This window comes from Glycine soja, chromosome 14, assembly GCF_004193775.1.
Source record: "Glycine soja cultivar W05 chromosome 14, ASM419377v2, whole genome shotgun sequence".
NCBI lineage: Eukaryota > Viridiplantae > Streptophyta > Magnoliopsida > Fabales > Fabaceae > Glycine > Glycine soja.
Genome location: NC_041015.1, coordinates 11,113,209 through 11,126,345, shown reverse-complemented (window position 1 = coordinate 11,126,345; position 13,137 = coordinate 11,113,209). Strand labels below are relative to the sequence as shown.

Below are 13,137 nucleotides of genomic sequence, written 5' to 3'. Positions count from 1 at the left end.
TTGTTCAAGTTCCTTCTTCCAAAGTGAAACTAGTTGATACCAACTCAAAAATTCCCATAATAGTAAATTTTTATTCCTTGAAAGATTTAAGAAACTCGACATCTTTGTTTTTGGGAAGATTATTGGATAATTATGGAGTAAAGAAACACACCATAAATACCATAAATCTTCAAGAAATTCTTTTCCCATTTAGAGAGCAAAGATATTCATAAAAGAAGTGTCATGATTGAACCTATTTAAGTTCTCTCCCAAAAGAATTGAAGATGAAATGTGGAGAATTCTTAAATAGATGACTGAAGAAATTCTCCAAATGACTATGTGAGAAATCTATCAAATCATCATCAATTCCTTAGAAAATTTTGAAGCCATAAAAAAATGTTTAGCAAGATGATAGATGATATGATAGCAAGGAGGTAATGTTGATCATAGAAAGAAGGTAATGTTGATCTGATAGATTTCTTTAGATACAAATTTTTTCTATCAAATGAATAAACATTTTTTTGTTGGCTGCATGATGTTGATCTGATAGATTTCTCCCACAGTCATTTGGAGAATTTCTTTATTCATTTGCTGAAGAATTTTCCACATTTCATCTTGCAATTCTTCTGGGAGAGAAATCAAATTGGTTCAATCCTAACACTCCTTCTTTTGAATATCTTTGCTCTTTTAATGGGAAAATAATTTCTTGAAGAAGATTTATGGTGTGTTTCTTTACTTCATAATTATCCAATAATCTCCCCAACAACAAAGATGTTGCATTCCTTAAATCATTCAAGGAATAAAAATTCACTATTATGGGAATTTTTGAGCTAGTATCAACTAGTTTCACTTTGGAGAAAAGACCTTGAATAGAAACTTGAGAGAACCAAACTTCAAGCCATATCTGAAAAGGAAAATGAATATGTTACAATAGTCATAATACACCGTCCTTACTTCAAAAATCCTCATACAGAAATGCTTTGGACACAAAATCAAATTCAAATATGGTTACATTTCTTCATCAAAAGATTTTTATCCGAGAAGATAAGCCTCCTTTGTATCAAAATAAATTGATAATTGAACTCCACAAAATAAATGGAACCTTTTTAGAAGTAATTAACAAAAATTCTACATGTGTTAGTCTTAAGCAACTTGATGTCATATGTTCCCGTGTCCTCTATCATGAGGTTCTTCATAGTCACCCACCTATTCATCTGCTCCCCCGAACACGAAGTTCAAGATCATCACAAGATCCAAACACAAACAGCAAACCAGGACTGAGTTATCACATTCCTAACTACTAGAGAGAAACAAGACAACATATAGTAGCCAAATACAATTTACTTAGCATGTCTCACATTATTTCATCACTTTTTCATTCAAAATTCACTTTTTCAATCATCAATCACAATACACAAGATCACACACTCCGATCAAGACATAATAACACATCAATTTCATAATAAACAATTAGCAAGCGTATGCAACAATTATGCTAAGACTCAAGCCTATATGCAATGTGGTACCATGTTAGTGAAAAACCTCGTCGGGCGTCTAAGAGTACATGACAAAACAAACCACACACTAACAAGTCAAGTCACTCTCACTAGGTAATATCATAGGGAGACCAGTCAGGGTCACAGTGTTTTGCGATAATGCTCCAACCATATGAGATCAACATAGGCTTAAAGGAGCACTCAAACCGTGTGACCCCCAAGGCCTACACTTCAAAGAGTCCGTCAGGGCCTCTTCTTCCTGATTCAGGTCCAACCCATAAAACATTTTAGCACACAGACTCTATCTATGAACTGTACAAAACACACGACTCCTCAATTGTTCTCAAAATATTCATTAACTCATCGCCCAAAAAGGGACTTAACATTAACTCGTCGTCCTTAAAGGGACTTAGGATTAACTCGTCGCCCTTAAAGGAACTTATAGTCATGTGATTATACAATTCATAGTTAATACTCAATGCACACAACATCTCAATCACATACATACATAATTTATCACATACACTCGATCTCAATCACAATGGTATAATCTCAAAATAGCATGTTATCACATCTCATGAATCATATTCACTTTACCTATGAACTATGCAATATACACAACTACTCAATTGTTTTCAAAATCATTTTAACTCATCGGGTTCCCACAATAGATCCCATCACAATACTCGTTGCCCTTAAAGGGTCTTACAATTGTGTGATTGCACAGTTCATAGTTCACAACTCAATACACACATCTCATCTCAATACACATGTATTTCATCATCCGTTACATGTTCAATTTATCACATAATCACAGTTTGAATCATCATTTCATAACCTCAACATAACAATTTATACAAAAGATTTTATCACAACATGGGGTGTAAAATCCCTGAAATAGTTTCTCACAATTATATCAAAATCTATTAATCAAATTCATGGGTTAAACACAAAGACATCAAGAGCACTCAAGTTTATTAATCAATTCTCATCAGGATATCAATTAGTACATAAAACACAATAATATTGTATTTATAATCATAAAGAGAAAATTATAATTCAATAAACATCCCAAAATAAACCCAAATTTAGTTTTCTAAGGATCCCTACACATGCTCATTCTAACCCCCAATTGCGATAAACTCATCCCTTACCTTTGAGCGGACTCACGTGTCTTCCGACAGCGATAGCGGCATCTCTAGCGGTTTCCTGAGATTCCTCCAGTTATTCCTCCGATTTCTCCGATAGAATTCCCAAACATCAGAGAGACAGAGAAAAGATTGAAGCCTCCACTTGTACTATCTTCATGTGATTCCTTTTTCTCCCTCCACAAATATTATCTCGCAAATCCCAACAGTGACAATGTGTGCAATTGAATTTCGAACAACATATCCAAATTTCATGAAAATCCAACGGTTAACGAAACCGGGATCGTAGTTTTGCTGAGACCGTTTTGGGTTTCTGCGGGAAAAGAGAAAGCTACGGTGCGAAGGGTATTTCTCTTAGCTCTGACATGTTTTTACAATTTCCAACGGTGAGAATGCTCGAAATTGGGTTTTGAATGTGGTACTCAAATTTCACGACAATTCAACGGTGAATGAGTCCGAGATCATCCTTTTTCTGAGACAGGTTTTGTGGGCTACGAAAAAAAGAAAGAGTTTTGGAGAGGAGAAGAGAGAAAACAAAAATGAGGAAAAGAAAAGGCATCATTAGTCTAAAACTTACCTAACATCGCTATTTATACCTAGGGTACACACAACTTATTATTACTCTATTTATTTATTTTTAATAGTTTATAAAAAGAAACTCTATTTTATTCCCTATCAAATGAATAAATCAAATATCTTTTTTTTTCTTCAAATCATTATTTCTCATTATTTATTTCTTTATAAAAAATGATCATTTTTTTAAAACTCTATTTATTTATAAATAAGAATTCTTTTTAAATTAGTTTATGAAAAATGGGATGTTACAGTTGCGGACCACCGACCAAGAGTCTTGACCCATACCTAATAAACCGGGAACCGACCGATATCCACAGTTACCATCAACTTTGACATCAACAATCTTATCAATGAAGCCATGCATAAATGGCTGAAATTGGTCCAACATGGGCATCATCGTTCTTCAATTCGGTTGTTGCTCAGAGGATGATGCAGTACGTCTCACCGATGAATTACTATTTTGCATAGATTCAAAGGCATCTACATATTCCCCGTAAGATGGATCGCGCTTTGTTGACCTTGGGTTCCTGCTCATACCTTTCTTCGGTGCCCCCTTTGTGTTAACCTTTGTTGGAGGAGGACACATCGAATTCTGATCAGGGTATGCAATTTCCCAAAGTTTAGTCTTTAGAGTAAACTTGCCACAAACATCAAGTTTTTCAAATATTTTGAATATTGTTTTCATTACTTCCTTGATGCTCACCTCGGGCTCAGATAACCCTTGGTCTGAAAAACTGAGTCTCCTCCAGAACATATGGATTGAATCCAGTGGGATGCAACCACTAACATATTTGGATAGCTCACAAGCACAAGGAAGACCAAGTGTGGTTCTCACCACGCAATCACAACTTGAGGGATTCTTGCCAGCATAGTCAACACGCTCTAATTCAGCAGCAATCTGATTTAAAGCATACCTTGAAACCATTCCAAGAAGCCTCCTGTATAAGGTTTTTTTTAACACATGTCCAACAACATGTTTACTTGTTTCAAATGATACTTTAATCTCCGTGTGTTGCAACGTAATCATGTTGTTCATGGCATCCCATGCACTGCATAAGTCTCCAATGCTATTTTGTAATAGTCTTTTTAAAGACGAGTGAACAGATTCAATCCTACATTTCAAATACACAAATAAAAATAAACACATACTATAATACAATTCCATAAATTCGTCAACGTTAATAGAAATAGTTGAACAATTTCATACTTGTTTGTTATTGTGTTTCCTAAGTGCATCACCTTATTAGTCCAGGCGAAAAAAAAAATTCTTTGTGTGGTATTATCCATGTTTCCTTGACATAGTCAACAAACATTGGCCAAGGTGCGCAAGCCATTTCGAACTTCTTTAGGCATTCATCAAACTGTTGTTCTGAAGGACAATCAGTCAGACATCCCCAACAATCCATGACATAATCTCAAGCATTTTTTTGCGCAATTAGTGATTTACGTTTGACCTTCACATTCTTGTTTATGTGAAAGCTGCACAATAAATTTGTGCATTCAGGGAATACATCCTTCACTGCATTCATCAATGTTTGGTCTTTGTCAGTGACAATAACTCCAGAGAGGGCATCACGCTTTAAAAGAAGGCATCGGAAGCGTTGTAAAGCCCAGACCAAATTATTAATGCGTTCACCCTCGACATATGCAAAACCAGCAGAGAATGTCATCTTAGTCGATGTCACCCCAACAAAATCTAGCAGTAGGAGTCTGTATCGGTTTGTTTTGTAGGTGTTGTCTATCAAAAACACCAAATTACATGCGCTGACTAACTTCATTGCATCAGGGTGACACCAAAAGATATCACGAACCACGTCTTCATCCTTTATTCTGTGCCAATTAATATACTGATCACATTCAAGAAGCTTCATCAGATGTTGCATTTCAAGATCGCTTCCTCTTATGGAAGAACAGAATGCACTTCTTGCATTGTATATCTGTTTAATGGTCGTACATCTATTGACATTGTGTTCCTTCAGAGTTAGCAGAATGTTTCTTGGCTTCACCATGAACTTCGTCATATCAGCAATAAGTGTTTTTTCAGCTTTAGTCAATCGCCCTGCATATGGATGTCCAACTAATGACTTGGCCAATTCATGATTATGCACTCCACAAATCAACTTTACCATCCAGCCTTCTCCTCCAACCACTGGCTTGCAACGAAGCTTGAAGGGTCACCCACATTTCCTAGTCCTAGTGTCTCTTTTGATAAATTCTTTTTTCCTACACCTATACTTGTCACTCCTTTCACAGCCAATTAACACAAACGTAGTCCTTCCTCTACTACCTGTGTTTGTGTCCAACCTTAAAATCACCACCACAAATCCGTTTTCATGAGCAACGGATCGAGCCCACCGCAAAACATTCTCTCGGCACTCAAACACCTACAAAACAATTCACATAATTTAAGTTTTCTACCAGTATTTATTTTATTAAATCTGTGACAAACATTAACATTATAACCTGAGAAGTATTGAATGCATTTGAACAATTAACATGTGGTTCATTCGCACCACATGCTTCTGCATTTTCATAATCCATATCCGCTTGTTCAGACATTATTTCATGCATTCACTCATCTTTGTCCATTTAACCAACTCAAACAAAAAATGGTCATACAAACAAATTAATAATTTTAAAATAAATGGAAACTGAATTCGAAAAGCATCACACTTTAAAAATAGTTACTCTTCTTACAAATCAAGTTGATCCGTAAGTCTCTTACGGATCAACTTGATCTGTAATAGTGGCACACCAATTTACAGATCAAGTTGATATGTAAGTCTCTTACGGATCAACTTGATCCGTAAGTAATCCGTACGTCCACGACACAGCCCCCACCTTCTGCGTACCTCGTTTGTCACCGTCGACCACCGCAACGCACCTTCACCTTCATCGCACCTAACCGTTCACAATGAACCCGAGACAATGCCATACAAAAACCACAAAAACAGAGAAAAACAATGAACAAAAACGGCAGTTGTGAAGCGCAGGAAAATAAAAAAGCTTTTATAAGGAAAAAAACCCAGGGACATTTTTGGTATTTACAAATTTTGCTGGGTGCACCAACAAAAATGTTGGGTGCACCTCACAGCACTCATCTAATATTAGTCATCCTGTAACTCTCATTTCTAAAGTGCGGGTTTGTACAGGACAAATGAGCCCATACAATTGTGGCCCTTTTCCAAGGTCATTAATCTCTTCAATAACCCCATGGAAATTATTACTGACGTTGGTTGTACGGTTCAGTACTCCAAACGAAGAAAGAGTTGTTTGGTTATTTTTATGCAAAATCAAGTTTTGTTCCAAAAGCATATTTGATTAGAAAGGAAAAAAAATATATCTAATGGGAAAAACTATTATACTGATTTTACTATAAACCTCTCAAATAAATGCTTCCAGACATAAATAAATTTATTTCAAACTCAATTTAACCAGATATAGTGTTTGAAATTGCATCAAAGACCCACCTTGACACTCAGCATATTTGGTTTTTACATTGAATTCTTCATAATCCCATTGTAAAACTAGTTATCGTAATTTTAAGTAAATTTTATGTTTAGTTTCATGTTAAAGAATTAATTTTGGATCCAAATTGATTCTTAAAGCATCTTTAAGTAGTTTTTGTGTAGAATAATAAAAACATCTAAACATAATTCATATTTAAAATCAATTTTAACCAAAATCACGTTGAAAACGCTTATCAAAACACACTAATGCTATAATATGTAGCATTGAGTTGGATGCATATAGCTGTGTGAATGCAGTTTCAAACACCTTAATTTTGCAAAATCAAGATCATCTAAAATCACATTTGTAACAGCTCACTCAAACACACAAAACTATTGAACATAGTTACAAAAGAAGAAAGAGAAAGCACATTGTTTCTTATTAGATTTATATTATTATACACTTGATAAAAGCCATAATTAAAGTAGAACAAACTGTTACATGGGACGGGACTAACACTGTAAAACCAGATTGACAATGAAAGGGGGAACTTAACTTCAACCAAGCACACGAGAATTTTGTTTTGGAGTGAGGGGATTAATAAGATCAACACCACATGTACAAATAGCATGTGTGTGAAATAATTAAAACATTGTAAACTCTTTGCACAACTATTTTTCGTAGCTACAAGTAGGACTCAATTATGGATGTGGGGATGGTGTGAATAGCTCTATGCTAGAGGGCCATAGTGAGTTCAAATTTGATTTCTATTCTTGCATGGTACATAGCTACAAGGAATGCCTATGACCTACTATAATAAACTGATTTTGCCACATCCCGTCTTTTTTTTATCCATCACCAGATATACACTAGCCTTCGAGTGAAGGACACTTAGCCAGAGTTACTATGAGAAGATGCACCTTGGTTTGACAAAAAACGAACGACAACGCACGTAATGTTGTCAGAACTACCTCGCTGATATGCTTCTTGCATTAGCCTCTTTGCTGCCTCCTCGGCATCCTCAATTGGTTTAATCATAGCAACAGCTTCCTGGAGAAAAGTGAAAAGATTGAGAGTTAGATGAGTTAAGACTTCAGGGCATGGCTTTCTGTTTTTACAATTACATGTTTTATCAGATATGGCTCATGAATTTGGTCTTCAATCTTTCTCCCATTTCTTGTGTTCTTTTACTTGCATAAAGATAGTGATGACTAATTTTCCTGAACCTACATCAAGTAGGTCATCATATAGTGGCAAAGATGAGCCTACACATGTTTCATATAATTTATAGACATTTGTTATGGCACAATACATTTGTCCTTCGTCTCTAGTTTAAATGGTTGTTTCTAACATGAAATAATTTTGGTGGATTCTTATCTGTTGATGTAGGTAATCTTTGACCATACCTTTCAGAAATAAGTTATTAACCTTATGGAATCATGTCAGTAAGCACCTAGAAATGGGTAAATGAACAACCCAATAGTTCTTGATAGGTCTTAACTCGTTTATATTTTCGTGGTTTATGATGGAAATGTACACTGTAGTTATCAACAGGAAACGGGAAGAAATGAACATCATTGCCAACCTCATTTGAGACAACATCCCATAGCCCATCACTAGCCAATATAAGAAACTCAAGAGAGCTATCAACCTTTTCTTCCTGCAAGACCACAAACATGTTTTTTAGTTGTAACTAAACTAATACGAATGGAGGCCAAAAAAATCCACAACTTGAAGCAATTTGAACAAGAATAAAGCTCAGTCAGTGGACATCTCTCATATAGAGAACAGTTTCATTACAGATGATTCTTACGGTTAGCAGCATTTTTCTTCAAGAAGCTCTAAAATGCTAGAGCAGTAGTACTCAAGGTTAATTGTACAATGAGTATATCAATAAAAGATCTATCACTTCATAGTACTTTTTCACCTTAATAAAGTTTAGGGAATTTCCAAATATCTGAACAAGCCATAAACAAGTATGCATAAAATTAAAACCACATACACGGATATATACACCATGGCACCATGTAAGTTAGTCAATTTTTTTCTTAACAGAACAAATTCTTGGGATCCAGTAACAATGACAAACCTATATGTGGGAAGCTCTTTCTGAATTGTAAATTTTAGGGGTAGTTTAAGCATGTTTTAAGCTTGATGTTATTTTTCAATTTCATCTTCTCATTTGAAGCAAAGTTTTGCCTGTCCAATTTACTTAAAGGATGTTTCTGAATGTGAACCATATACTAAGTCATGCAATCTATACAGACACAGATTGAGATGAGTCTAAGAATATATGAAATATCCAAGAATGGATTCACCATATTAGAAACACACCTGGATTTCTGGATCAGCAACAACATACTGCTTCAGGAGTCTATCACCAAATGCACGTGAAACAGCAAGAACTCCACCAACTCTCCAAGTTCCTGTAAACATAGTGTTTAGATTTTCCATAGTGACAAACAAGATGAATCTTATAATAAATCAAATAACAAAAAGCTAACTAGAAGATAACCTTACCAGCCCACATAACAAAGCCACCTGCATCTTCAATCCTTCGCCTCTCATCAGTTTGATCTGGCTTGTGATCCCGAGAAACAGCAATGGCTAGAAGGAAAGAAAAGGAAAGAAAAATATTTAAGTCACCATTCAAGTTCAGAAGGCTGAAGCAATTTATCAACAGAAGCACAAGAAGTACAAACTATGATAAGTCCATCATTGAACACTTGTAATTAAGCTATATAGAAAGATAAAGCCTTAAATAAATAGTTAGCATTCAGCAGTCTGTAGAGTTTTTCACATATTTAATGTTTCCTTAATAGTATAATAGTGCCTACAAACAATAGTAAAAATGATGTCTTAATTAATGGATGTAAAGTTTTTTAGACAATACAAATATCAAGTACTTCAATATATTCCTGCCTCAATAGACTATAGATAATAGCAGGTAGAGACAACTAAAGTAGTAAATAAGCAGAAATGCATAGGGTTAAAATAATACAGAAACTTCCAGAACCATATGGCAATAACAGTTATTAACACATCCTGAGATATTAGTAAAACTAAAATTCATGTGAAACAATATAACTAATACAATGTGTGCAACTAAGAATGTAGTAACAATACAAGACTAAAAAGCTACAAGCCTTACCATTTCCACCCCTGCATATAACAGCTCTGGAGTCCCCAACATTTGCAACAAGCAAACGGTCGCCAACAAGAATGGCAGTGGAAGCAGTTGATCCAGCATCTCTGTTTTGATTATTTTCAGATTTCAGAAATTCAGAGTCGGTATGGTTATATGCATCAGCTGTGGAGAAAAACAGTTTGGCAGGAGGGGAAAAAATAGTTATTCTCGGGATTTATCAAGTTGGAGAACATCAGGCTAAGGGATCATGGTGCTATGTCATAGGTAAGAAATTACACACCTATTGCAGATTTGGTGTCAGAAATGAATTTTGGATGACTGATCAAATTGCTAAATAGGTTTTGCTTGACATACTCAGCAGCACGAGCACCACCATGGCCTGAAAGTTTCAAACAAGAAAGTTTCAGCTACCTTTTACATTTTTAGCTGAAAAAGAATAATATTGAGTATAGGTTATATATAGCCAATAGCATATAACTCCTACATGCTTAAATGATAGAAATGAAATGCTATATAAAGAAACACTCAGCATTCAATAATTGCTCCTATAACGAATTCATGAAGGTTCTTGGTCACAATAAAGAATACTAGAAAGAGAAAGTACAAGATAATGGTTAGAGCCTCTGGAAATTATGCTCAAAGACAGATTACTTAGATGACTAACCTCTAGAGAAATTTCCTTCATGGTGTGCATAAAACAGTACTATAGGCAATCAGAATCATTAAACATTCCACGATATGTGTAGAAGCATCCACATATGGCACTAACATAGAAAGGGAAATCCAGGGATAGAAACAAACTAACATGAAATATCGAATACGGATAGAAACAATCACTTTTTATTAGGTCAAAAGGCAATAGTTTGTCGTGTTATCAATTAATGTACAACTACAATCATCATCTTAGCATCTTTTCTTAACATAAGTAGCATGGATACAAGGACATGGAGATGAGAGAATTATGTAAATATACCATCAAAAACTCCAAAAAGGCCAACAATTTCACCATCAACACCATCAATTTTTGTCTCATAAAAATCTTCCATTGAAGATCTCTTGCCAGGGGAGCTAGCATACCCATAGCTGAATTTTCCATTCTGACTGCAGTTACAAATCATAACAAACATGTCAAAATCATATCATTCAATCAACTAAAAACCCAGAAATATAAAGAAAAACCAATTAAAATCATCTATAATCTTTGAATTCTGCACACATAAATCACCATCTATGTTCAATCATCATCATAGTAGAAAGAATTCTGCTAATTCATTCATTCTGGTAGCAGTAAGAGTATAAATTATAACATTATCCAATATAATTTATAGACAATACGATAAAGAGAAGCAAATAAAACAACAACCAATAATAAACCAAAAAAAGCAGAACTTGACTATGATGTTCAACAAAACAAAGATTGACCAGTTCTACATCAACCAAGGCCCCTCTTCAAATAATTTTTAAATACCATAAAAAAAATCCAATAAATATGCTTCTTGACCCTTGACCACAAAACTCATACTAACAACAACCACATAAAACAGAATTGAGATCGTAAATCTGCGAAGCACCCGTGGAGTAATACAAGAAAACGGAAATAACATAACAGACAAAATCGGGAGATATAAGGTGGGTTGAATGGTTAAGGGAGAAGAAAAGAGGGGAAAGGTCACGAGTTTAATGGGTCTGCTAACAAAACTAAAATTGTAACAAACTAGCATTTGCCGATTTAAAAAAAAATGACATAACAGACAAAATCATTCAACACAAAACAACAACCTAGTAAGAATACCATTAACCAACAATAATTGTAGCCATTAAAATAAACACACCAATTCTTCAGCATATTCAACCAATTCTAGATCTACAGAAAGATGGATACAACAAAAACCTGAGGCCCCCTCCACTGACAGGTGAATCTTCTGCAGCATGAACCTGGCTTGAAGAGGACAAAACTGAATTGAGGTACCCCATATCACAGGCTGAATATTCAGGGCTTCCAGGTGCTACTTCTTTGACCCACAACAACAAAAAATGAAGAAATAATAATAGCGCTATTCTTGCGTGTGTACAGCTTATTCTTGCGTGCAAAAGGTTCCAAGTTATCATAACACTAAGTGTGGGGTGGGGTCATTTTGGAATAATAATCACACACTCCCAAGTTTTAATCTGCACAGAAGAAACCCCACAAGGAAGAAAGTGCAGTTAATGTCACAGAGCATATAAATTTCCGAAAAAAGACTCAAACTTTGTTCCACTCAAAAGGCAGAAAAAAAAATAAATGAAAAAAGACACAAACTTTGTGCTTGGATCTTGGTGTCATTAATCAAATTGAATACTGAACAAGGTTGAGATTAGTGAGAATTATTATTATTATTGAACATGGGAAAACATGCAACTAGGGAGAGAGAGAGAAAGTTGAAGAGGCGAAAGGAGGAGACATAGTTACTAGGGTGAGAAAACAGGATGGAGTGGATTCTGTTTCATTTTTAGTTCAAGATAGCTTCATGGTTTGTTTGTTCCAACAACAATCGAGGTCAACGCATTGAGACACCATCTTCTTTTAGTAAACTAAACTAATTCATTAATCATTAATTACATCTCTAAAAAATATTTTTCGAATTTCTTGAGTTAATAAGAAAATCAATCAAAAATAGGAAATATATTTTCTTTCCTTAAAAAATCATTTTTCAATTTAATTAAAATATATTAAAATATTTTTAGTCTCTCAAATTAAAAAAAAATTCCAATTATATCATTCAATTACATGCTAATATGTTATATATATATATATATATATATATATATATATATATATGATAAGTTTAATGATATTTATAATAGAATTCAATTTCTATGTACTATAAGTATTAAAAAAAATACTAACATCAACCAAAAACTACTATTTTAAGTATAATTTTTTAAAAATAATTATTATAAAAATCAATAAATTTATTATATATTATAATTTGTGATGGAATTACTGTCATAACAAATTATTTTTTATAATAATTATTTTAAATTCACGCTTAAGATAATTTTTTATTAATTAATCATGTTTACATTGATAAATATATTAAAATCAAACTCTTGTTTTTTAATTTAATTTTTATCTATTATAAGCATGACAAAATTTATACTGTCAGTAAATAAAATTACTTACTATATAAATTTTAAAATAATTATTATAAAAATTATTAAACTTATCATAAATCATATTTTTTATTAAATAACCATACAATTCTTTTAAACTGTAAATACATAGAATGTTTACTCTATTTTTGTTATTGTTTTTAAAAAATTTGGTGAAGCTAAATACGGTGGTTGGGTGATTCATTCA

The 13,137-nt window shown here is 33.9% G+C and overlaps 1 protein-coding gene across 4 annotated transcripts; it reads right to left on the bottom strand.

Annotated features, from left to right (window-relative positions):
* Positions 1 to 7,065: 7,065 nt before the first annotated feature.
* Positions 7,066 to 12,320, bottom strand: LOC114384981 (probable protein phosphatase 2C 59). 4 transcript variants are annotated; one of them, XM_028344864.1, is made up of 9 exons: positions 12,247 to 12,320; positions 11,689 to 11,966; positions 10,771 to 10,898; positions 10,078 to 10,176; positions 9,801 to 9,959; positions 9,170 to 9,256; positions 8,984 to 9,075; positions 8,235 to 8,309; positions 7,066 to 7,699 (listed from the first exon to the last, which is right to left on the bottom strand). In XM_028344864.1, the coding sequence occupies exons 2-9, from the start codon at positions 11,904 to 11,906 to the stop codon at positions 7,541 to 7,543; spliced, it is 1,017 nt and encodes a 338-aa protein (XP_028200665.1). In that variant the 5' UTR covers positions 11,907 to 11,966; positions 12,247 to 12,320; the 3' UTR covers positions 7,066 to 7,540. The 4 variants fall into 4 exon arrangements, with proteins under 4 accessions (XP_028200665.1, XP_028200663.1, XP_028200664.1 ...); XM_028344862.1 differs by having other exon boundaries at positions 12,097 to 12,305; XM_028344863.1 differs by having other exon boundaries at positions 11,689 to 12,305.
* Positions 12,321 to 13,137: the final 817 nt, after the last annotated feature.